The sequence below is a fragment of the Odocoileus virginianus genome, chromosome 21, assembly GCF_023699985.2.
Source record: "Odocoileus virginianus isolate 20LAN1187 ecotype Illinois chromosome 21, Ovbor_1.2, whole genome shotgun sequence".
Lineage (NCBI taxonomy): Eukaryota > Metazoa > Chordata > Mammalia > Artiodactyla > Cervidae > Odocoileus > Odocoileus virginianus.
The window spans coordinates 29,382,777-29,409,745 of NC_069694.1; the positions used below are offsets into that span (position 1 = coordinate 29,382,777).

The following is a 26,969-nucleotide window of genomic DNA, read 5'->3' on the forward strand; positions in this document are numbered from 1 at the left end:
TCATTTGATGCTGTAGTCATGAGATTTGCTACTATACTTTGTAAATCATTTCTGTCTTTACCCTCAATAAAAATAGTCTCCACTACAAATGAGAGGGAATATGTATCTTGTTATATTTATATATAGGGAAAAATGATAGAAACAGAAACCTAAGAATGAAAAAATCATATAATCCAATCATTCAATTAATCTATAGTTATTAAGAACTTTCTTACAGTTTAGTATAACATCTCTCTTATAATAAAACAACTGGTATTACAACCAGAAATGAGGCTGATTTTTGTTTTCCCAAATAGCATCTATATATTCCAGTCTCATTCCCTTAAAAATTAGAAAAATAATTTTCAGATATTACAAGCACAGTAAAAACATTTTTCGGAATTCTGCCTATAGCAACTAAGTTTCATCCATTTATGTTAGATAATTTTCTTTCTCATATGATTTGTTTAATAAATTATTTTTATAAAATAATTTTTTTGTGTCTATACTCATTTAACTGTTAACATTTAACTCTGTCTCCATTCCCCTACAACTTCATTTGTAACATTAATATATATTTTCAATTTAAGATCCCTTGAGGTGTGAAATATCTTTAAATATATGGGGTGGCTTCTGCCAGAATGTCAACTAAAAATAGGTACTTTAATAGAGGCTATTTTGTCTGATCATGGCATTTTTGGCAAATGACCTACTTTAATGTTGTTGCAGTTTCTCAGCCTCCTTGGACAATGGTCAATTCATATTCCTCTATTATCTTATATGTTGAAGAGAGTAAGCATACATGCATGGATATAAACAAAGTTTTTTAGAAATGGGCTTGAGAAAAGTTATAGGTACAATATGGTCTAATTGATAAGACATAGATCAGCACAGCAATTCAACTGAATCTTTTTGTAACACAGGATTTATTCTTATGTTACTCTTAAAGCATACTTAAAATTGTGTGATATTTGATAAAAAATCTATTTATTTTTTAGCTTTATGTAAGAAAAGGGCATCACATGGTATTATTTCTGTAACTTGTTTGCATCACACAAGTTTAAGTATTGATGAATAAATCTATGTGTAAATATTTCAGAATTTATTTCACCATTCTGTGGTAAATGGACATTGAAACTACTCTTAAGCTTTGATAATTATGAATAATACTGCTATAAATACTCAGATACATGATTCCTGGTACATATGTGCTATGGTTTCTCTAAAGTGTATATCTAACCACTGGATCAGAGGACTCAATATTCATTTTTACATGATATTAACACATTGGTTTTCAAAGTGGTTGTGCCACTTTATAATTCCACCAATAGTATGTATGAGATTCCAATTCTCTATCTCCTCTGAACACATGAGATTGTCAAATCCTCAATGTTTGCTTTTTGGAGGTATAAAGCATTATTCCATTATTATCTTAATTTGCATTTTCTTGATATTGACAAGACTGACCTTTTTACATGTATAATAGACATTAATATTTCTTTGTATAAAATGTTTGTTCAAGTAGTTTATCCATTTTTCAGTGTTCTATTTTTTTGTCTTTATATTATTTATTGGTAGGAATTTGTTATATTTTTTGGATGTTATTTTTTTTGTCTTTGCCAAATATCTTCTCCTGATCCACAGTCTCTCTTTTTAGATTACTTCTGGTGCTTTCACATGAACAGAATTTTTAAAATTTTATATATTTTAAGTATTTTAGTTAGTACAAAGAAAAACAAGAGGGTTGTTTTTGTACTTTAACCTTATATGTTACAAGATAGCTAAATTCACTCATTACCTCCAAAATCTTTTTGTAAATACATCACAATCTTCCACATAAAACATGTTTTCTGCAGGTAAATATAATTTACTTATTTTCAGTCTATGTGCCTTTCTCTTTCTTATTATACTAGAAAAGTTTCCCAAGTAGTGAAGATATTTGTCTATGCTTTCAAGAGGTTTAGAGTTTTAGCTCTTCCTTTGAGACCTGTTACTTGGTTAATTTTCATATCTGGTTTAAGATAGCGGTTCAACTTCATTTGTTGGCATGTGGCTATCCATTTCTCTGGTCTTGAAGAGAGTACTCTTTACTCTGTTAAAGTGCTAGGCACTCTTGACAAAAATCAACAGAATATAAATGTAAAGGTTTATTTCTGGACTCTTACTTTGACCCATTGATCTCTATCTATACCTATTAATTAAGCCAAATGCAAGTCTTGATTAACGTAGGTTTGTAGTATGCTTTGAAATTGGATAGGGTAAGTACAGAGTGCTCTATTTTTTTTTCCCAGTAGGCTTTGGCTTTTCTGAGTTACTTGCATTTTCCATATGAATTTTAAGCTTCATATTTCTGCAAAAAAGGCAGCTGGGATTTTGATCAGGATTGTGTTTAAGAGATCGGATGGCAATATTCACCAAATTGACCTAACAATGTTAAGTTTTCTAATTGGTAAACACTTTTTATTTATTTACGTCACCTTTAAGTTCTTTCCACAATATTTTGTAATTTTTGTAATTCCTTTGTTAAATGTTTCATGAGGACATGATTACTTTGATACTAATGTGAATGAAATTGCTCTCTTAGTTTCATTTTTTGAATAGTTTCTAATGTGTAGAAACACAACTATTTCTCATATATTGCAACCTTGCTGTATTTGCATATTAGCTCTAGTAGTGTTTTAGTGGACTCAGAATTTTCTACATGCAAGAAATATGCAAATATAAGTTTTACTTCTTCCTTTTTAGTATGGATCCATTTTTTTTTTACTCTTCCCCAATTACCCTGAATAAAACCTCCAGTAAAATGTTAAAAGTTCCATCCTAATGGCTCACTTTTCTTTAAGAGCCTCATATAAGTGCTTAGCTGTAAGTCCAAACTTGAGAGTCCCAATATGACAAAACCCAGCCACTCCCCAGAATCCACACAATTGCCATCTAATAGTGAGTACAGCTACTCTAGACAATACTTTCCTCCTATTTGCAGTAAAAGTCTGTTTGCCCTTTTCATAATTCAAATTTTATGTATCTTAAAATTGGTTGAAAATTTATGCTTTTATATCCCTGGTCTACCAAAAAGTTTAAAGTGAAGATTATATTTTGGTCTGAAGCTTCCTTAACTTTACTAGCAATTAGTATATCATCCACATATTAGATTAAAGCTCCATTAATTGGAGATCCCTAAATTCCTTGGCCAAGGCTTCCCCCAAAATAGGCAGCAGCAGGGAGGGGCATGCTAAAATCCTCGTGGCAATACCATCCAAAAAATATTTGCCTATTTCACAGGCAAACAATTCTTGGGACTCAGGGCTACGTAGTAAAAAGCATCTTTTAAATCCAGAACTATAAAGCAGCAGTAGGCTCTAGATAAAGCTGTTCACAAAGTATATGTGTTTGGCACCACAGGATATATATCCTCTACAGTTTGGTTAATGGCTTTCAAATGTACAAAAATGATAATCTCTGATCCTGAGTTTTTGTTATTTATTTATTGGCCATGTCACATGGCTTGTAGGATCTTAGTTCCCTGACTAGGTATTGAACCTAGATCACAGGGCTTCCCTTGTGGCTCAGCTGGTAAAGAATTCATTTGCAATGCAGGAGACCTGGTTCTATCCCTGGGTTGGGAAGATCCCCTGGAGAAGGGAAAGGCTATCCACTCCAGTATTCTGGCCTGCAGAATTCCATGGACTATACAGTCCACGGGATCACAAAGAGTCGGACAGGACTCTGCAACTTTCACTTTCACTTTCTTTCACAGATCACAGCAGTGAAAACCTGGAATCCTAACCAGAAGCCTGCTAGGGACCCCTCTCTGAATTTTTGTACAAGCAGGATTGGAGGGTTATATGGAGGTTAAGAAAGTCAGATTAATTGGCATATAAGAAATGTGGCTATCAGAGGCTTTATACTTTCCTCTACATTCTTCTTTTGAAGGCTATTGCTTTGAATTTGGAGTCCTGGCACCTGGACGAATTTTTACTACTATTGGGTCAGCCATCTTAGTTCTTACTGTCCTCCTGTCATCCCAAACACCTAGACTTACCTTCCTGAAATTTTTCAGGAATTTCAGGTTGATGTTTTTCTCCCAACTAAAACAGAACAGCTTGGAGAGTTTCCATAGTAGTGCTCAAAATAGTTTACTAGTTGGCTAGCAAAAATACCAAGACCCTAGAAAGGCCTTTTCTCACATTCATGGGGTGGGTCTGGTGTCTACCAGCAGAAACTCAAGGTCTGGGTGATGCAATGTTGGCTGCACCCTTGAGTTCACCGGAGATGAAGGAAGGCACCAATCTGGGGTTCAAAGCATACTTTTTCCTCTATAGAGTCGAGTCTTGCCCTCCTCACCAACTCTTCACCTTAATGCTGGTTCTGAGGGGTTAGCCCACCCCTCCAAGAATGAAGGTTTAGAAAGAGAGAGAGAGCACCTGGGTGGGCATGCAACCCCTACATCAAAGCTCGGTCAATATCCTAAGTTTTAAACCCAAGAGCTGAGAATGGATTGCAAATGGATTGTCTATGGATTGCAAGTCTTGAGAAAATGGGCTTCCCTTACTCCCCTCAAAAAGAAGGAAACGAAACAGCCTCAATAGGCATGAGAGAGAAAGTAAGAACCTTAGGATTTATTTATTTGAACCTTAGGATTTAGAAACCAGTTCCTAGTTTTGTTTGGTTTCTGGAAAGAAACAAGCCAACGCAGCAGTGATGTGGCTGTAAGAATTCCCCAAGACGCCACTGAAGAGAATGACAATCTCAGAGATGAACCACGCGGCTGTGAGGACTCACTCAGGGATCCCTGGGTACCTTTCCATTAGAGACGGCTGTCGGAAGTATAGGGCACACATGTGTTATCCAGTTGCCAAGGAGCTCCATCCACGCATTCCCAGGACAGCCGCCAGCTTGGTCAGAGGACCGTCAGTAGTTTTCCCACGTGCTGGATGTGGGCTTGCCTATTGCAGAGGATCTGTCTCACTCACCACCTTGAAAGCTTACGTGATGAGGAGGGTGGAAGAGGTGACCATATCACCTTGAAGAAAGTGAAGTGAGGAGGCTACCTGAGATTCAAAGCTGAATTTGACAGAGGACACAGGTTGTGACAGTGAAGACCAGGGAAGCCTGGGATGCTGCAGTGCATGGGGTTGCAAAGAGTTGGACACAACTGAACAACTAAACAGGTTGAAATAATCAAGCACTCACTTCTTTCAGAGCATGTTGGGGTTTAGAAAATCAAAGCATTTTACCTCCCCAGCAGAGACCACAGACAAGCGAATCAAGACATCTGGGCAATTTCCAGGTAGAAAGCGTTCACCTCAAAGCCTCCTCCACATTATAGCCTGTGGCATTGAGCACCACCACCAAAGTTTGTTCCTACTGGCAGAGTTTCCTCTCTGCCATATATTGACAAATAAACATATGTTGTTGTTTGTCACTAAAGTATGTCTGATGTTTTGCAACCCCCGAGACCATAGCCCTCCAGACTCCTCTGTCCATGGGATTTTTCAGGCAAGAATACTGTAGTGCGTAGCCATTTCCTTCTCCAGGAGATCCTCCTGACCCAGGGATGGAATCTGTGTCTACTGCATTGGCAGGCCAATTCTTTACTGCTCAGCCACCAGGGAAGCCCTGCATACATATACACACACACACTTAAAACCTGTTTAATGCCTGCTAGCTTGGCTGATACAAAAGAAGGTTAAAATTCTCAGTGAGGATAAACCAAAATGTATGCAATTGTATAAAGGCTTCTTCCCTTTCAATAAATAGGGATAAAGCAAATTTCCTCTCATTTTTCCCTTTTACAAAAGAAGTCTAATTGTAAGAGAGTGCCATTCTCTGGCATTTTCCTCAGACTCCAGCTGATGTTAGAGCTATGCTGTGTAACAAAAGAAAGCCATTTTTTTGTTGTTGTTTTTCATAACTTCAATATACCATATATACAGTAGGAAGTTTTATATAGAATTGCAAGAACATATTACCATTTAAAGAATAAAAGCACATAATTGAAAGAGCCATGTTATAAGCAAGGACAGGTACAAACTTACTGATAGAGTTCTGTAACCAAATGATTCTTAGATATCTTCATTAGAAAGTGTCTCCATCTTTGAGATAATTCAACTTTCTCCAGTCACTCTTAGATGTATTTAATACTACTTAACTGCTATTTTCAATGAGCTTACTAAGCATTCTCTTAAAGTTTTATTTGTGTTTTGGAAGGTGTTTTTTTGCTTTGTTTTATAGCTGGCTAAATGTAGGCCAAGTTGACTACCATATTCATTATTTAAACTGCAAGTAATTACATAAAATTCTTTTTTCCTGTTACTGCTTTAACTATCTCAACCTTCCTTAAATTCCTATTTGTCTAATAATATTGCCCCACCTGTTTTCTTTCTTTAATCTCTTTCATTAACTCACTCTAAAGGCTCATGGGTGTCTTATATCATGCTGACCAAGTTGGAAATCGATGATTTTTCTTCTAGTTCCCATTTTATTAATTTTACTTCATGTATTTCCCATTTATTTTTCCTATGCTTACTCCTTAGGCCGATTGGTATGATCACATACTTCTTTTCTTTTCCCATTAAATTTGCAAGTAAATGGTTGAGGTACCCCATTTTGGAAGTTTCCCCCCTACACCTCAGGAAGACCAGAGGAAAATGATACCAAGGAGGTGTCTTAGGTGGCAAATTCCTCTAACCCATGCACAGAATTTGTTCTGAAGTGGGCAGTTTTCCTGATTTACACTCCCTCATCTCTCCTTGACTCTCTCACACAGCAGAGTAATCAGGGCTGGTTCCATTAAGAATACACATCTATACCTCCAGGCAATCATACAGGCATGAGTGAAAAGCCAACCCCTGCAGAAAGCAAAGTTTCTAGTCAGAGAGCAACGTCTTCTCCTGAATCAGAGGGCCCTCATTAATACCAGGTTTAGGGACTTCTTTGGGAGTCCAGTGAATAAGAAACTACCTTCCAATGCAGAGGATGCAGGTTTGATCCCTGGTCAGGGAAGATTACGCATGCCTTCTGGCAACTAAGACTGTTTGCTGGAATTACTGAGCCTGCACTCTAGAGCCTGTGAGCCGCAAGGGAGACAGGACACAGCCAAAATTAAAATAGATAAATACAATTTTTTTTTAATGTATCAAGTTTATCACTTGGTAGCAGTCATTCCAAGAGCCAATGACTATTAACCAAGCCTAACAAAATAAACACAGACAAGCATGGACAAAGAAATTCAAAAGCCTGGGACTCAATCCTTTGAGTACCTCAGCAGCCTTTAATTTCCACCCTACCTTGTGGAAGTGTTTGACCCTCAGTCCTGTCCGCTCTGTGGACTATAACCCACTAGGCTCCTCTGTCCATGGGATTCTCCAGGCCAGAATACTGGAGTGGGTTGCCATTCTCTTCTCCAGGGGAATCTTCCCGACCCATGGATCGAACCCGGGTCTCCTAAGTGGCAGGCAGAGTCTTTACCGCCTGAGCCACCAGGGAAGCAAATTCCCCTTAGGGCGGGAATCTAACAATCCTGAGGAGGTTTCAGCACAATTTCAGCACAGGCACCTTTTAACAAGGTCACTCACCCTAAAGACGTCTTATCCTGGAGCAGTTTCTCCTCTCAGAAGTGAAAACGGCACCGAGGAGCCTGGAGAGCAGCAGCAGGGTACAGGAAGCTGACTGCTGACCCCTAGACAAGCTTGGTCTGGGAGGCCGCTTCGGGTCAGTGGCCAGGGACCATGGTGCCCCCGTGCCTGTGGCAGACAGTCATGATATTTCTGTCCCTTGGCGTCACCAAAATCTTTACCTAGCAAGGGCTCCCTCTCCACTGAGCACAGAAGCCAAGGTACCAGCTTTTGAGAAGATAGAAGCAAGGTTGACTGGCTGTCTCCTGCATCCAGGGCTCAGGGTGAAATTTGGGGGAATTAGGGAAATTTTAAACTTGGAACCTGATTGACTAGTCTTGAACCTGATTGACTTAGTCCATATAAGCTCCCTCTGCTGCTGGAAGCCAGATTTTCCTGATTGAAGAACTTCTCATTTCATGAAAGCCTCAAGTAGCAACATTTCTGTCCTATTGAGTTCCACAAATCAAAGATTCTTGATCCTGCAGTTATTCTGGAGATAAGGGTTCCTGTCTTGCATATGCCCAGTGCTGTCTCTGTGAAATAAATCAAGGTTTCATTAACCAACAGTCTGCTCAAGGAAGCAAGACCCCTTTAGGCCAGTGCTATTTCCATTTGATTAATCAATGATGTATTTAAGAATACAAACTGGTTTAAGGCAGTCAATATTTTACCTGCTGTTTAAAATTTAATAAGCTTAATGTTATTTTTGCTATTGTAACTATAACTAATCTTAGCCATATGGCTAAACTTTTTATTAATTATAAAAATATTGACATTAATCTTCACTAAATTGCTAAAATCATTTATTATAATCATTTACATGGACTATATTTTCTTCATTCACAATCATGTCACCTGTGGCTAATAACAATTTTTCTTCTCTTTTGAACCTTACACCATTCATTTGCTTACATTTGTCTTATATATTGTTCAATGGGTCTAGGTCTGAGTCACTATCTCAGTCTAATATTGATAATTTGCATAAGGGCAATCTTGGATTTTGACTTAGCTTATAGCTCAACAGTAGAGATTCTGGTTTTAGCTATGATTTATTCTTAATTTACTTTGATCTTACAATGTTTATTATCCATAAATACAGTCATGCAATAACAGGCATGTTTTCTCTCATTTCTAGATATTTTAAAGCTAGATATCAAATTTTCAAGATATCTAATATACAGTAGTGGCAGTAGACATAGGTCTATGAAAATAATCTTGATGAAAAGAATGCTTTCTGAAAATAATATTTTCCTAATGTAAATGATCTCTTCCTTAGGAACTGGTGTGCTTATGTACATACCAGATTATCTCCAACAGTGGTACTGGACAACCATGTCACTTATGTTCCAAGTGGCAGAGGGCCCTGTGGCTGGACCAGTGGATCCTGTCCTCAAAGGTGTGTAAAGTTTCTTGAAAATACCCACTGCTTATATCATAATCATGTGTGGCCTGTAATATGCAGAGAAAGTTAATCATACCAAGTACATGTATGTACAGGAGGGTCAGGGTAGGGCCATCACATTAAACTAGATGTGTGATCTTTAGTTAAAATGCACAAACTAATTATCCTTGCATCCCATCACTTCATGGCAAATAGATGGGTAAATACTGGAAACAGTGGCTGACTTTATTTTTCTGGGCTCCAAAATCACTGCAGTTGGTGACTACAGCCATGAAATTAAAAGACAGTTACTCCTTGGAAGGAAAGGTATGACCAACCTAGATAGCATATTAAAAAGCAGAGACATTTGTCAACAAAGGTCCCTCTAGTCAAGGCTATGGTTTTTCCAGTGGTCATGTATGGATGTGAGAGTTGGACTATAAAGAAAGCTGAGCCAAAGAATTGATGCCTTTGAACTGTGGTGTTGGAGAAGACTCTTGAGAGTCCCTTGGACTGCAAGGAGATCCAACCAGTCCTTCCTAAAGGAGATCGGTCCTGGGTGTTCATTGGAAGGACTGATGTTGAAGCTGAAACTCCAATATTTTGGCTACCTAATGTGAAGTACTAGCTCATTTGAAAAGACCCTGATGCTGGGAAAGATTGAAGGCAGAGGAGAAGTGGACGACGGAGGATGAGATGGTTGGATGGCATCACTGACTCAATGGACATGGGTTTGGGTGGACTCCGGGAGTTGGTGATGGACAGGGAGGCCTGGCGTGCTGCAGTTCATGGGGTCACAAAGAGTCGGACACGACTGAGCGACTGAACTGAACTGAACTGCCACTTATGGGTGTTTTTATCATATGTGAGCTAAATGGAGTAACATGCTTAGCCTAGTGCCTGGTACTTTGTGGGTTATTAATAAATGTTAACTCTTATGTTTGTTTCTATTTTTATTATTACTATTACATATATTCTATGACCAGACCAACAATCCTTTAATTCCATGAAATTCATATGGTTCTAAAGGTTTATTGATAATTTCCCTTTCATACTAGGCTAAAGAGAAGCCCATAACGTGGCAAGCCGCTAATTGCAATTATGCATGGTAAAGCACCTAGGTGGGCTCTTTCTTCTTGTGTCTATTTTAATGACTTATGTTATTTAGGGTTTTTTTTTTAAATTATATAATTTTCCTAAAATGTGAGGCTGAGTGATAAATTCTCTGAATTCATGTAGTCACAGTAGCTCAGCTGGGGGTGTCTCAGGAAAGCCTGCAATAAAAACTAAAATTGTTATTCAGGCCATGATGGCTAATGTTATGCAAATTATCATACAAATAACTCAGGCAATGAATCAGTCTGGAACAGTGTGCAGTAAGGATACATAAAATCAAGGTGTTTCTTAGTCCCTAAGGGCATAGCTAAGGTCCAAGGTCCAATGAGCTAAGCACATCTTAGGGATTTGGGAGACCTGAGCTCCAGTTCTTCTGGCATTTACTCCCTTTATGACAATTTCCTAGTCAATGTGCAATACAAAGAAAGGATTGTTAATTCTTTAGTAGTGAAAATTGGGGTTACTAGAGTAACCCCAATCACACTGCCCTTCTGAGTTTAAGGTAAGCTTTTTTTTTTCTCTTTGAACAAACTAGAAATATGTATCTTTGTTCCCATTTTTTAATCTTTCTCTACATTTGAGTGAATCTCTGCATTTACTTTCTATTTCAGTACAAATGCAACATTTGTCAGTTTTTCTTTGTCTGAGCCACATGTACCAGGGATATAGTTTGTCAAAGCAGGAGCAGTTGAGTCCAACAGTAATGCAACTAACTGCTTGAGTTCACCCTGATAAACTCTAGAGTCTTTTCCCAAACTGCCTTACTCCCTGTTTAGCATTAGCTGATGGACTAGAGATGCTATTTCACTGGACAGAGTTATTTGCTGATTATAATTTACAGAAATAAATACAGATAAATGATTAGCCTACTTTCAGAGATGGAAGAAGTCTTACAGCTCATTTTAAAATTGAGAAATAATTTCACACATAATTAATCACCCGTCAAGTTATCACAGAAACTAAGACCCAGCCTGTTATAATACATTTCCCCACATAATCAGAGTTTATCCATGAAAGTGACTACTGTTGTCTCCACATAGTCATATGTGACAGATTCAGATAAAAGTAGGTTCCTCATCAGCAAGCCGGGGTAATAATACTGTCCTCATAGAACTAATATGAGGATTAAACAAGATAATACAAACCAATTTCACAGACCCATTTAATAAGATTACCTAAATATTAAAGTCATAGGGATAAGAATCATGTGACCAATTGTATTTGTGATTTACACTTACATATTTAAAGCTTGCAATTTAGTACTATTTGCTATTTATTATATATTGATTATTAACTTAAAATATTATCATTTCTTCATTTCCCTTTCATGGTTTCTTCTCAGAAACATCTTCTCATGTTAGAACCTTTTCTCTCTCTCCCCCTCCACCCCGCCCCCGGCTTCTTTCCTCTCTCTCTCCCTCTAAGAGAGATACTATATAAGAGAAAAAATAGGTAGTATAATTTAAAAACTTGAGAGATAAGAAAGTACAGGTTAAAATCATAGTGGCTATCATATTTTTAATCAGATCACCGATGTCTAACTTGTTTCAAGTTGTTTAATATTGATCTGGAGGAAAACAGATTCTTTTCATCCTAATGATATAAGAAATAGTAAGAACTAAAACTAATTATTCCCATAACCTATTTAAACATTAGAATCAAAATAGATTTTAACATTGGTTTAGTGAAAAGCATTATCAAGGGAAAAATCATGGTATCTTTAGAAAACATAATGATAGGTATAAATTTTAAATACCAAAGAGTATAAACCTTAATGTTTTTTTATAATATATTTAAAGAACTCTAAGTTTGACAGTAATATTGATATGAAGATTATTATGATAAGAAGAGTAACAGATAACACTTAACATATGCTTATTATATTAAAGGCATCATCCCAAATACTTTTATTCCAACCGATAATTTAATGTGAGACAAATAATCTATTTTCCCCCAATTGTGCTCCTCTCCTCTAGATCTCAGAAGATATCAAATTCTGTGTACAGGATGCAACATAAGATTGTTACCTCATTAGAATGGAAGTGCTGTCCTGGATTCAGCGGACCAAAATGCCAGCTAAAAGGTATCCAGGTTCGATGCATGAGACAGGGCACTCAGGGCTGGTGCACTGGTTGACCCTGAGGGATGGGATGGGGAGGGAAGTGGGAGGGGGGTTCAGGATGGGGACACATGTACACCCATGGCTGATTCATGTCAATGTATGGCAAAAACCACCACAATATTGTAAAGTAATTAGCCTCCAGTTAAAATTTTAAAAAGGTATATTCTAATAGCAATTTCATAATCACAATGAGAAGCATAAAACTACTAAAGAAGAAGCAACTGATTCCAAAGGAGTTGTGTTTTCTCTTTTGAACCCAAGTAAATTAACATGCAGTGAAACTACCAAGACTTACTATTTTAGAGCTTCCTAATCTGGGAGCTATTCCAGCACCCTAAAATTTCATAAGCCATCCTTTAAATTCTTTCATTTTTGTATTGGTTTCATATGATGAATAATTAGAGATCTGTCTAAATATTTTAATTTCCCTTAGCTCTGTGGCATCAACAATGCCTTATTAAAATATCAGAAATCCTAACTTTATATTTTTAAATAAACTGTCTTTAGAAGTGACCCTATGTAAAAATAAAATCATCTTCTAGTTCAATCATTTGAAATAATATCATCTATAAGTGAAATTCTGCTTTTTGAAACATATCCTAATAGAGCCATTCTTCAACAAAGTTTAAAGATTTTCTGGTGGCAAGCCTGATCAAATGCGTGGTAACCTGCTATGGTCTAACATCCATGTGACTATTATTTTGCTTTGGGCTTTAAATAGGTTTCCTTTGAAAAATAAAATACAGCATCAGAATACATATTTTAAATAAATGAATATTACAAGAAAGGCCATTAGCGGTAGCAGGGAATTCAATCAACAGTGTAAGAAGACTGTGATTAAAAATTAATGTAAGTGTGGAGAAACCATTATGATTCACATTTTAAAAAAGAACATTGTAATATAAAAGCTCTAGGAAACTTGCAGTTTAGTTAAGGATATTATATATGGTTCTTCTAGCCCATTCATTGAGAATCCTAAGCAATTTCACTGTACTGCTATTTATTCTGGATCTGGACTGAATTTCATAAATGTTATTTAATACATCTTCAGAGTATAGCATCAGGTAAAACAAAGTTTTAAGCAAAATATCACCTATACCAAAAATATTTGCAAACAAGGTAATTTAGCATGGTCTAAAAACACTCAAAATATGATCCAGCTTTCAAAGGATTTCTGATTTCCATCAGGTACATAGACATACTCTCTGTGATAAAACATATTTGTTTATAGTCTATGTGTGTCAGATGGTTAAGAGTTCTGAAGAACATTTAGTACTCTATTTCTAAAGTCTACAGTTCATTTTTATATTTTTCTTCTTATGAAAAAAGATCCTTAGGATTATTAATTCCATTAGCATTTCTTAAATATTCAGTGTTTGTTCAGAAGAGTTCACAATATACCCTTCTAGAAATTTTGAATGTCATTCCACGTCCTATCGTACCTGATGGACTGAATGCAGACATGTAGCAGGAAGAGGAGTCTGTATGTCACAGATTGTCATGGTCTCCAGCTGATGAGGACTGTGTTCCTTCATGCTTCTTCCTTTTAAACCTGCTAATGGATTATTAATCACTAAAGGTGGACTGTTTATGCCTAGGAGGAAAAAACACAGAATTCCATCATTATAAATAGACACACACAATTAAAAAAAAGACTAGTTGACAGTTTTGAATACCTACTATGTACTCTTTTTCCCTTTTTTCAAAGTATTATAAGAAATATTTAAACTGAATCCAAATGGGATTTGCTTTGTTTTTAACAACACCTCCTGGTATAATGGAAGCAACCTGTGGATACCTTTAATACAAGATTCACAAATCATTATCTTGAATCCCCATTAACAAAGACATCCCACAACAGTTCTGACTCCGACTTTCTGTCACAATACTATAACTAGAATTATGCAGGTATCTGCTGTGGGAAGGTCTTCTTTCCACTGAAATCTGTAGTAGGAGTAATTTTCTGATGGTAGATGTGCCCATTGTGTCATTTTGTCATACAATCAACCCTAATACAACTGTGATTCCAAGGGAACCTGCTGTTGCTCCCTACGATATCCTGACCATCCCAGTCTTCACTTTTATTGCAGTACATAAAAGCTGTTGAATTTTTCATTAGTGCAGTTGATGCACTGGTAGTATCAAGAAATTCTCTGTCCCTTTGTCTCTTGAACCGCTCTTCATTATCTCATCTATCCTTGGGGCAGGGGCTGGGGGATGAGGGGGAATGCACACATTTTCCTTCTGATTCCTACCCAATTACATACCAAGGTACTCCTCCCCTTTTCATCACACCTTATATATGTGCCAACAGTCTTTTATTCATATGTGGGAGAGAAAATTGTCAGGTTTCCTTTGACAGCACTCTCAATGCTGTCTCATGTGACAAGCAGCTCCAAATATGGCAAGAACAATCAGTGTGGCTGATTCATTCTTTAAATCCCTTCAGAGCCCTCAAGGGTTTGAAATAACCGGGTTATGTAGGTACGATGACAGTTACTTCCGTTTTAGTCCTTTACAACAGGAGGGAATTATTTTATTCACAGAAAATTTGTAAAATATTACACGAACTTCATAAATTCTTCTTTCCCCACAACTTTCCTTCCCACAACAAAATTAACTTCATAATAGAAAAAATAACAATTTTAATTTAAATTGCACTGCTGCTGCTGCTGCGTCTAGGGAAGTCTTTTTAAATATATAATCAATAGATCAGAAAATGGAATTGCTGGCAACTATACTCTCATTTATTTCTCCAGCTTCATTTTCTGCCCTTCTCTTTTTCTGTCTCTCTCTCTTTCACTAGACCAGTCCCCAACCTGTTAGGAAAGGATGTGTGATCCAAAATCCACGGGGGCAAAAGAATTCGAAAAGAAAAACAGGTACATGTTTATGTATAACTGAATTGCTTTACTGTACACTTGAAACTAGCACAACATTGTTAATCACCCATACACCAATATAAAATAGAGCATTAAAAAAAAAAACCCATGGAGCATTTCTTTCTGTGGTCTTATTCTCCAACATACTATTTATATTATTACTAATCTTCCACACATGCTCTTTTTGCTGCAACTCAGAGAATCAAAATTCTGGTAAGAAGTTCTAGATTAGCTATTAAAATATTAGTCACACTCTTAAGAAGAAACTAAGCTTTAAAAATCGTAAGTGAATAGAGTTTTGTTGGGAAGAAAAAGGAGCACCAAGTCCAGTGTCAAAGTAACATTTTTATATATTTTACATTTATTACACCTTTCTTGAGGGTCAGCAAGCTTCTCTTCACAAAGTGACCTAGATTTGTGATGTGGTATCCAAGATATGTTTTGAAATATCAGTAATGATATACTTTCTAAGACAATTTTATAAACTTTGCAATAATGTGTTTTTCCAGTAGATGTCTCTAAAATGCTCTGAAGTAGTTAAAGGAAATTTTGGCTTGCTCTAATGACACAAAGGACAGGAATTTAAGTTCAAATAATGTTAGAAGAGGGGTAAAAAAACTTCTCTAAAAATCTGTTTTTAAAAAAATCCAGTCAGCTTTAATCAGATCCTCTATCTAGGAAAAAGGTATTTTGTAAAACTTTTATAAAATACATCATAGTTATTATGAATGTCAAAAATTGTAATTAGTTGGTTATTAGAATAAACAGACCCTGCCATATGTTATGAATATATAAAAATATTTCTTTTTATAAGTGTGCACTAATTCAATAAATTATGTAAGAGCTATTGTACTATTTTAAATATGGGGCTTCTCTAGTAAGATTATTTTGAAAATTACTTCAATTAATATACCATAAAAGTTACAATATTTGAAACAAAAAAAACTATATTTCTTATATTTTTGCATATCTAGTTCTTCTTGGTGGTAATTAATACCTTCCCCTGAAAAAGAACATTACCTCCTCTGCTCAATAATATTACAATACGTTTAGTCAAAAACCACAATGTACTTTTGTTGCATCAAACTGTATTCTTCTATTTAGCTACTAAATCTCAGTAAATGTTTATGTATGTACTCAACGTCATCATGCGACTGTTTAGTTGATATCAAAGGATCAGCTGGAAACTGGCCTTATCAATCCACACAGGAAGTCTGGTTCTAAGGTGGAGAGAGCAAGCTTCCTCATTACTGAGACGCCATTAATGACTTCCTCCATAAGCCTCAAAAGCCTGGAAGGAAAAAAAAAACCTCAAAAATAACACCTGTCTAATTAAAAGAAAAAAAGGAAAAGCACCTAATAAAGGAATGGTTGCTCTTGACACTTGCTGACCTTGCTTCTCTTGAAGCCCTGATCCACCAAGATCAGAGATTCTAGTGCAAGGGGAAAAAGAGTAATTATATTGGGAGAAGAGAAAAAAGAAATTCAATTTTTAAAATATATTGAACTTTTTAAAAATCAGAAGAACATAAAGATCTGTAGAATTATTCTACTTAAATTAATGTCCTTCTCTCTCAGCACCAATCTCTTAGAAAGGATCAAGAAAAAAAGACTTAGAAATTTGTACCTAATGGAACAAAACAAAGGTCTCTGCTTAAGTGCAAGAAAAGAAGATTGTTTGGAAAACCTAGAATTGTGGCAGTCCTGTGATAGAGAATACATAAGGAAGACAGAAAGATTGCTAAATGAAAAAATAAAAGAGCATCGATCAACCAGGAATTTTATCACAGGAGAGTAACTGACTCCACTGTCAGAGATCCTATCAGTGCTTCTCCACCAATCTAAATCCCGAGAAATAAATTGGGATGAATGCAAGTATTGAACTCCAGTCAACAAACAGAGCTAAGAAAAGATAACAAACTATTGAATTTGTTAAACAGGCATTTCAGGTTTTTAACAGCCTTGGCAGAGACCCCATCCAATGAATTACACAGAAAAGAGGTTCATATGACAATTGGATCTCAAAGATCTTTTGTGGTGCTTAATGGTTGTTTCTTTTACTTAGGAGTACAATTCTTCATCCATTTCCTCATAAAATAATTAATCAAAAATAACTATAGCTAAGAGCAAATGTGAAGTTTTATACACACACACATGCAATCACATTAGTTTTTGTCATTCAATACTGAAAGAGTTTCTTTCCACTTATATTTTCTTTCAAATCAGTCTTTTTAAAACTTTAAAAAATACAGAGAAATATTCCTAGATTCCTTAAGAACCTCCATACCATCTTCTATAGTGGCTGGAAACTCAAACAGGGGCTCTGTATCAACCTAGAGCAGTGGGATGGGGAGGGAAATGGGAGGGAGTTTCAAAAGGGAGGGGATATATGTATACCTATGGCCCATTCATGTTGAGGTTTGTCAGAAAACAGCAAAATTCTGTAAAGCAATTATCCTTAAACAAAAAATAAATTAAATATATACATGGAGAAATATTAACTTATTTCATAAATTTATTTCCACATGCTGAGGAATGAATCACCAAAGATGAGTATGCAAGAAAACTAAAGACTTCAGTCAATATTTCTGTGTTAATCTTTATCCTTTTCAGTTTATTTCTTTTTTCTTCCTAAAGTGTTAGTGTTAGTCAGTCAGTCATGTCCGACACTTTGTCAACCCCGTGGACTGTAGCCTCTGTCCATGGGATTCTCTAGGCAATGATACTAAAGTGGGCAGCCAGTCCCTACTCTAGTGGATCTTCCAGACCCAGGGATCAAACCTGGGTCTCCCACATTGCAGGCAGATTCTTTACCATCTGAGACTTTCTGAAAGCTTGCTTTATTTAATTCTCTTCTCCCATTTTCTTATTCTAAAGTTTTTTCTTACCTTTTTAATTCTAATTTGCTGATTTGCTCTAGTATGTCACTTACTATTCTCTCATTAGCAATGCAATAGCATTTTTCCAGATTACATGAATGAAACTTACTTGAAATTCTTTTGATGCTAAGGTGAATAGAAAATTACACTTAAATTCTTCCTGTACACTTCCTTTCTGTTCTTGACCCTTTACCTCTTATCTAGGTTTGTTTTCACTTCTTGCACATTCAGGATCTGGCCTGGAGTGAGTGGCAAAGAGACAACCATAATTGGATGAAGTACTCTGCCTCAAATAGAACCCAACACACATAGAATACCCTTCACTTCCTCTTGTGTGAGTGTGTGTGTGTGTGTGTGTATGACTCTCTTTTTGCTGGTACTTTCCAAATCAGGAACATTCAATGAAATGGAATGTTACAATCTCCACATCAAATATTTAAGATTTAATACTTTGTAAAGAGAAGAGACCTGATTTCATTAAAATATGATAATGCAATATAAAGTAATGCCTTATAATTTGTAATGAAACTTTTAACATTGTATTTTAAACCCTTGAGAATGTACTGTGTAAAATGTTATTGCAAGTTTTATTGAGGTTACTCCACTTTAGTCAGGGTCATGAGTGCCTCAATTAATCTGCCTCTTGATTATGCTAATGGAGTGGCAAGGGGCAGGGGTCATATTCAAAAATTTGACAACTGATTTGGTATCAATTAATATATAAGTCAATATAAAAACCAAAAATTAAGAATATTACTTTAAGTTATTTCTGGAGGAGGAAATGGCAACCCATTCCAGTGCGTATGTTACTTGTATTATAAAATTATATACCAAGTAATATAAATCATAACACAAATCAGTCATTGTATTATTCAAATAAATTCTAAGCAATTTATTAATTTCTATAAATTATTGATGTGCTCTTTTTTTTATATGGATGACATCAGCTAAATGATGTCCCCGTCAGAGATAAGATTTAATATAGGTAACTGCCTCGATCTGTTTTAAAGACTTCTGCATCAGATTTAGAGCCATGAGTGACATGAAATCTCAGTAAGTTTATAATTTCTTTTAACATCAATGGTGTTGCCACGCCACTGAATTATGTACTAGACACCACTGAGTTAACAGTGATTGCATTATGTTTTTTCAGTATTTGTGTGTATTTTTAAATATTCAATATATTTATTATTAACTAAGTCATAAAAATTCTTATAGGAATGTCCTATTTAACCAATTCATCTGCTGCTGCTGCTAAGTCACTTCAGTCGTGTCTGACTCTGTGCAACCCCATTGATAGCAGCCCACCAGGCTCCCCCGTCCCTGGGATTCTCCAGGCAAGAACACTGGAGTGGGTTGCCATTTCCTTCTCCAGTGCACGAAAGTGAAAAATGAAAGTGAAGTCTCTCAGAGCTCTGCAAACATTTGATCAAATTTAGGGCATCATAAATCAAGGCGCTTAAACATAACACTTTTGAGTTTTGTCGTAAAAATTTCATTTTCACATAAGCTATTAGAAAATCTGTACATTTTATCATGTAATTTCTCCCTTATTAATTTTTGTGTTAAGTAGTATCTGTAAACATTTTTCATATCTAAAATACCTTTTATCGGTTTTCAAGTTATTTTCAGTTTAAAAGGGAAATGATTTTTTCCTTATACATTTAAAAAATTTTTTAGAATGTCATTTATGAAAACCAATTCTCCTTTTCCTTTCTGTAAAAAAAAAGCTTGTTTTCCAAACGTTAAACATAAAACTGATCTGAATATCATGATGATGTTAAAAGTTCTAATTTTTTCTAAAATTCTTATTTTATTGAATTTTACTAACATATTTGATAAAGTGTTTTTGAAGTTTTTTATTTCAAAGGCTTTACTTTACTTGAAAATTTTTATTATTACCAAAGCTTATTTCATGAAACTAATTGGTGGGCACTAGTGGTAAAGAACCCACCTTCCAATGCAGGAGACATAAGACATATGGGTTCCATCTCTGGGTTGGGAAGATCCCCTGGAGAAGGAAGTGGCAACCACTCCAGTATTCTTGCCTGGAGGATCCATGGACAGAGGAGCCTGGCAGGCTATAGTCCTTAGGGTCTCAGAGAGTCAGACATGACTGAAGTGACTTAGCACACATGCAATTTCATAAAGTTCTTTAATATTTTCCTCTTGATCACAAATTAATTTTAACAGAAATTAAACGTCATTGAAGACAAAAAAGTCTAGTAATTTTTAATAATACAAATTTAGATCATTATTTGAAATCAACATTTCATATTAAGTAAAAACTGATGGACTTCCATGGTTGTTGAGTGGTAAAGAACACACCTGCCAATGCAGGAAAGGAGGGTTTGATCCCAGGGTCAGTAAGATCCCCCAGAGAAGGGAATGGCAACCCACTCCAGTATTCTTGCCTGGAAAATTCCATGATCAAAGGAACATGATGGGCTACAGTCCCTGGAGTCAACTATAGAGTTAGACACAGCTTAGGGACTAAAAAACAACAGAACAGTTCACTAATTTTTATTGAAAATCAAGTTGATTTTATTTCACAAATACAGATTATATTTTAAAATATAATTTATTTTTAATATTGATTTGTTATTTTTGATTTTGATATCTTACATATCAAAAGATGTACCAGACTGATATTTGCACTGTATCATTAGACAATTCAGGACTAGGTTCATTATTGATAACATTTCTATTTTTTCTAAGGTTCAAAAAATTCACACTCATGATATCCAAAAGAAATACTTTGAAAATTTAAACTTTTGTCTCTTTTCCAATGTTTTTAATAATTTATTATAAATTATTTAATAATATTTAGTAAAATCTATGTACTGAAAACAATTAGTATGTACTAGAAAGTAAACTAAAGTAAGCACCAAACAATTTAGAAATTCTATCTGCTACATAAATCACACCTAATAAGAAACTGTGTGTGTGCGTGCTCAGTTGTATCCGACTGCAACCCCATGGACTGTAACCCACCAGGCTCCTCTGTCCATGGGATTTTCCAGGCAAGAAGTCTGGAGTGGGTTGTCATTTCCTTCTCCAAAATAAGAAACTGATGTCTGTGAAAAAAATCTATGAAGCGCGTAAATTAAGGAATCTGCCTTAAACTAATGAATCTGCTTGCAATGCAGAAGGCTCGGGTTTCATCCCTGGGTCAGAAAGATCCTCTGGAGAAGAGAATGGCAAGCCACTCTGGTATTCTTGCCGGGAGAATCCCATGGACAGAGGAGCCTGGACGGCTACAGTTGGTGGGCTCCCAAAGAGTCAGACGTGACTCAGCGACTACTGCTACTACTATGTAGTGCATAAAACGGACCCAACAAATTGCTAGTTATGAAAACAATTCTCAGATGTTATAAAAGGAATTCCATTTATCACGTATCCTAAAAGATAAATCTTTTATCACACATACACAATTAACTTGGAATAATTTAATATTGCAATTTTTAAACTAAGTTTATCAGTTATTGTTATTTAAGTTGTATCCAACTCTTTTGCAACCCCATGGACTGTAGCTTACCAGGCTACTCTATCCATAGGATTTCCCAGGCAAAAATACTGAAGCGGGTTGCCATTTCCTTCTCCAGGGTATCTTCCTGACCTAGGGATCAAAACCATGTCTCCTGCATTGGCAGGCAGATTCTTTACCACTGAGCCACTGGGGAGGTGCTTATCAGTTACTACACTTTATCATAATATATTTGCCAGTGTCTGCAATGCTGGAGACCTGGGTTCGATCCCTGGGTCGGGAAGATCCCCTGGAGAAGGAAATGGCAACCCACTCTAGTACTCTTGCCTGGAAAATCCCATGGACAGAGGAGCCTGGTAGGCTACAGTCCATGGGGTCGCAAAGAGTCGGACATGACTGAGTGACTTTACTTACTTTACCATGGCTGTATTTCAATATTTTAATAATTGCTAGGTCACATTGGTGCATACTGACTAAATACAATTTTGGAGTTAGGGCTTTGTGGGAGGTTACCAGATAAGAGTGAGGTGCTATAGCCTAGGCTTTGAGTGGAAAGGCTCTTTTATTTCTGAGACATACTGAAATTGTCAGTGGGCTCTAGATTTCATTGCTGGGTAGGTAGCTCAAACACTTTACATGCACACACTTAGGAATCTCTCCTCGGGGATTGTGTGTCCTAACACTGAGAATAGTTATTATCTATAGTAGGGAATGGGAACTGTGAAAACCACCCTCCACATCCACCTCACTTCATTTACTCCTTATAAAGGTCTGCTTGTCTATGGAAAGGTAGGAGACTAAAGGTTTTATTCACTTATTAAGTCAAGTGTTTAACATGTGCTCTTATTATCAGCAAAGCTAGTGGTTGTTTAAAATTTCTGAAGATCAATCCAATTGCACTCTGGATTGCAATTTTTAACTTAAAAACATCTGGTGTTTTCTGAAAAAAGAAAAATCTGGTACTTTATGCCTTAAAACATTGACTTTATTTATTAGAATTAGAAAATTTTGAGATTTGTTCTAAATTAATGGTTCTTAACCTTGGTCATGCATTGAAATCCCCTGCAGAGTTTAAAGAACTATATATACACATTCTCAATTCCCCAGAACAGAACTACAATTCATAATCTTCAGATGGGGCAAGGAAGATGGACAGAACGTTGACACTTAGTTTCAAAGTTAACAATCACTTCTGATTTCCATCCATGACAAAGAACTACTGGTCTAAAGAAATGTTAAGAAAAAAAGAAGAAAAGCAAGAACATAATATGCTTTAAAAGTTAATGATAGAAAAATAAATTTGAAGAGCATACTTGTTTGTATGCCACAAAATATGTGGTCTTCGTTTTATCATAATTACACATCGCTTCCTAACAAAATCTTCTGCCTACCAGGTTTAGGCACTTCAATGCACCAGTTCTTTTTGTCCTCCTATGGTCTGGCTCAGAAAGGTTAGCAGTAAAAAAATTAAAAGACCATTTGTTCATTTTGCTAAACCTACCTTTTCCTTTTGCTATAAATACAAGTCTATATCCTGAACAGTCTTCCACTGCTAAGACGAACGGGTAAGGTAGTGAGGTTGAAAGTTGCTAAGAATGATTTATCTTGATAGATGGATTTAATCCCAGTGGTTCACAAACTTCAGTGTGCATTGGAATCAGCTGGAGAGCTTGTTAAAGCACAGATTTCTGTCTCACTACAGGGTTTCTTAAATTAGCAGGTCTGCAGGGGTGCCCAGAATTTGTATTTTTAAAACTCCTAGGTGATGCTGATACTGCTGATTTAGGGACCCTGGTTTAAAAACCAACGCTTTACTCTTTAGTAACACTCTTAAGGAGATAGATTTTAGCCAAGAAAATGCTTTATTACATCTAAGAAGGTATCTTGATTTTAAAAATTATACAATTATTTAACATATATTTCTATAAATTAATTTGAATTGGGGCTATAATAATTTTACTGCTAGGATCTAGCATAAAGTTAATACTCTTCACCACCTACCATAGCTCCCAAATACATACACTTTTCCCCAAGCTACAGATTGTCTTCTTCCACCAAATAAATAAAAAATTATGCTGGGCTATTTATTATGCAGTGGAGAGAAGAAAATCAAAACAAAAACTCTGGACATGAATGGAGATTCATTAATTTAGCTCAGTGCCCTAAAGAAAGCAATGCAAAATTTAATTCAACAATAGAGACTAAGTCAAAATTAGTGCCAAATATGTATACTTTCTATGGAGTAGAGATGATTTAGTATTATTGTCATAGCAACATATCCTTATGGAGCATAATTAACATATGCCAGAAGTGCAGTTTCATTGGTACATAATTTCACATGGGAAGAAGCAGTCAGACACCAAACACTTGTTTTCTCGTGTCTGATATTCAGACCTCAATGAATAAATTTGTTCATTAGAAGTATGCAAATTACTGACATATATTACTTGATGTGTTCAATATTTTTAATAAATCTTCCCTCTAAATTGTTTTCCCCAGTAAAAAATTATATTCCCATTTAAAATATTGTTTGATTCGTGGGAAAAAAGAAGCTATTCTTTAAGAGAATAAATTTATTTTATAAGAATTTCTATTTTTCTGAAATTTCACTGATTTTACTGCTTGATCCCCTTTAGACATGCCCTGTAATGGTTTACTTTTACTTACAGTGTTTCCGTTTTGAACCTATGTATTTCTTAAAAATCTGGGGAAAATCCATTTAAGTGGATATTAAGCAAATATTCTCTTAGTAAAGCACTTGTAGCTCTCCCTTACTTTCAAGTGGCCACCAGTTGGAAATTGCTTTGTTAAACAAGCCGTCTTTAAGACAGTCCACTTAGAAAGCTGCTATAGCTTTTAACACAGCTTAGTTTAAGGTCCCCTCAATTATACTGGCAGTATATATCGTCCAGTTTACACAGCTTCCCCAAACTATCATCCATTTTCAATTACAAGGAAACCGGAATAATTTTACTTTTTTCAAAGAGAACTAGAATCTTGCACTTCCAGCACCAATGTGGTAGCACATCACCCTGTGGATGGGGGCAGAGCCGCTCACTCTGCAATCATGCTGGACCATGACCATCATGCTTCAGTACATGGGAAAATGCGCGATAGCCACACTGCTTCTCAGGACTGGAAAAAAGTGAGGTCAACCCAGTGCTTAACTCTCTCTCTTCTCTTTTTGCTTCTATCTAGCCCGGGAACAACAGCAGCTGATACACAGCAAACAGGCTGAAAGTCACGCGGCTGTTGGCAGAGGAACATCGGAGCAGCAGCAGCAGGACTGTGGTGACCCAGGTCACGACTGTAATTACTATAGTCCCTAACCCAATCATTGTCAACTCTTTTCATGAAGACTTACAAACAATACATCACTTGCTTGTCAAATGTTTGATGATGGCACATTAACACACCTCTTGACCCTTTCTACTGCTGCTGTGTGTTAGGTGAAGCTCAATGAGCTGCTGATTCCCAGCATGAAGGGAACATGTGTAATTATTGGAGCTCTCTGTACAGACACAGAAGGCAATAGAAATGCTGTCACACTAGGTTGTAAGGAATTCACAGGTTTTCAAATTAAATCACACTATTGTCCTCCAAAGAGTACAATTATGGAAGAACTTTGGCATGGATGGAAGGACTTGATCATTTTAAAGCAGCTAAGTAGCCTCTCTTCCCTTGTTTGATAAGAGATTACCAAGGCGTATTGATCACAGACTAGGGCAAAGAATTGTGGCTCAGAATCAATAAGAATACCACGTTGATCTAAATTTGGCATGTCACATACATTCTCATCTTTCTAATCATAAATATTTCACCATTCCTTTTAGGCTTCATCTCTTAGAAACATACAGTTGGTTACTGCTAAAAACATCTATATTTGGCATATATCTAGTCATACAAAACAAGGCACTCAAATTGAGGAATCTGATGTAAGGGAATCTCTTTAAGAATTCAGGTGAATATAGCTTATAAACTGTACTCAATTTTTGTTAAGGGGTCAAACTTCAGTATTTTCACAAAATACAATGAAACCCTCCTTGAATTATTGAAATCACATGTAAAAGTATGGAAAGTATCATTGTTTTATAAAGTGATTCTAACCAAATTCTGAATCTCTTTATCTCTCATTAAAGAATACCTCAGTAAATAAAAAATTATCAGAATATAGATATAAACTACATATATATGTAGTATATATGTAGGTATATATATGTAGTATGCATGCACATGTATATGTATATATATAAAGTTACACTTCTTCAATTTTGGAGCATTGGATTTGAAAGCAGAAGATGATACATTAGCTTGGTAACCTCAAGCAAGTTATTTTAGTTTTCTGACTCTCAATTTCCTCATCTACTGAAAATATAACAGACACTATTTAAGAAAAGAGAGACAGAAAAATCTGGGCAAAATTAAAACATTTTAGACTTCTAAGATTTTGGAATGCTTTTTACAAATTTCTTCCCCTAAGTAGTATAAAATTTAGGATGCCATTTGCCAAGTGTATATAATCTATATTTTCAAATACGAAGTCCAAACACGGTTTATCTGAATTACCACTCAATCTATCATGACATTTGAATGGTTTTAAATATGAATTTTTATATGTTTCCTATTTTCTCATCTTATATATCAGCAGTGACACAAAAAATGACTGACCAGATGAACTACCAGGCAACGAAACTAACCCTTCTGCAGAAGAAGATTGACAATATTTCTTTGGCCGTGAGTGATGTAAGGAGCACATATTCCTCACTAGAAGAGAAATTCAATGAAGACAAAGGCAGGGAATTTCAATCTTTTCTAAAAGGTAAACGTAAATTATTCATTTAGTTGAGACAGAAGGCAAAAGACTCATTTATCTCTTCTCACATCATTTTAAGATTTTTCTTTAGATTGGGAGGTAGAGAAGTCTAAAACAGATTTTGCGGGGAATAAGATACTTTTAAATGCCTTAATTTCTGAAATGACTGGAAACATATAAATATATTTTTACTAATACAGACAAATCTTTGAATATTTCATCTGACCTACTGACATTATGTACCTAGTTATAGCCTTACTTGTATTTCTTTATAGGTAAAAGGAGCTATACTTAATCTGCTTCCATTGTGGTTTCCAGTTCAAGATAATGAGGTCAAGGGATGCTTATCAAGGCACATAGATCCATGATTGTCTCAGTATTGATGAAGATGTTGAGGATAAATCTAAAATATATTATTACCCCAGAAACTATCTAGCTCATGGAATATAATCAACAAAATATATTCTAAATTCCATCAGGTCATTATTCATAGAAATCTGGGTCATTTTTGCCTGAATTTTGTGCTCTTGAAACAGCAGTCTCTGTTCCTTTCTGGAGGATCTGCAGGATAATCCATTTCCTGTTCATTTGAGTTGTTAGAATTCATTTTCTTGCAGTTGTAGGACTGAGGGTCCATTTTCTTGATGACTAAGCTTGTTCTCAATTTCTAGAGGCTACTGCATTTCTTGGC

At 35.8% G+C, this 26,969-nt stretch overlaps 1 protein-coding gene and 1 long non-coding RNA gene across 3 annotated transcripts in view; one reads left to right on the forward strand and one right to left on the reverse strand.

The window, feature by feature from the left end:
• MMRN1 (multimerin 1) overlaps positions 1-26,969 on the forward strand; it is an 81,099-nt gene that overhangs the window by 29,270 nt on the left and 24,860 nt on the right. Inside the window, exons 3-6 of the mRNA XM_020887587.2 lie at positions 8,875-8,994; positions 12,072-12,178; positions 24,664-24,765; positions 26,111-26,284. Coding sequence (XP_020743246.2) covers positions 8,875-8,994; positions 12,072-12,178; positions 24,664-24,765; positions 26,111-26,284 — 503 coding nt within the window. The remainder of the gene's footprint in view (positions 1-8,874; positions 8,995-12,071; positions 12,179-24,663; positions 24,766-26,110; positions 26,285-26,969) is intronic.
• LOC110133553 (uncharacterized) overlaps positions 7,146-26,969 on the reverse strand; it is a 92,962-nt gene continuing 73,138 nt past the window's right edge. The window contains exons 4-7 of one of the 2 annotated variants that reach the window (XR_002312795.2): positions 13,660-13,811; positions 12,123-12,233; positions 8,899-9,047; positions 7,146-8,131 (exon numbers count right to left, since the gene is read on the reverse strand). This is a non-coding gene — a long non-coding RNA (uncharacterized lncRNA). The remainder of the gene's footprint in view (positions 8,132-8,898; positions 9,048-12,122; positions 12,234-13,659; positions 13,812-26,969) is intronic. The other variant, XR_002312796.2, reaches the window with a different exon arrangement.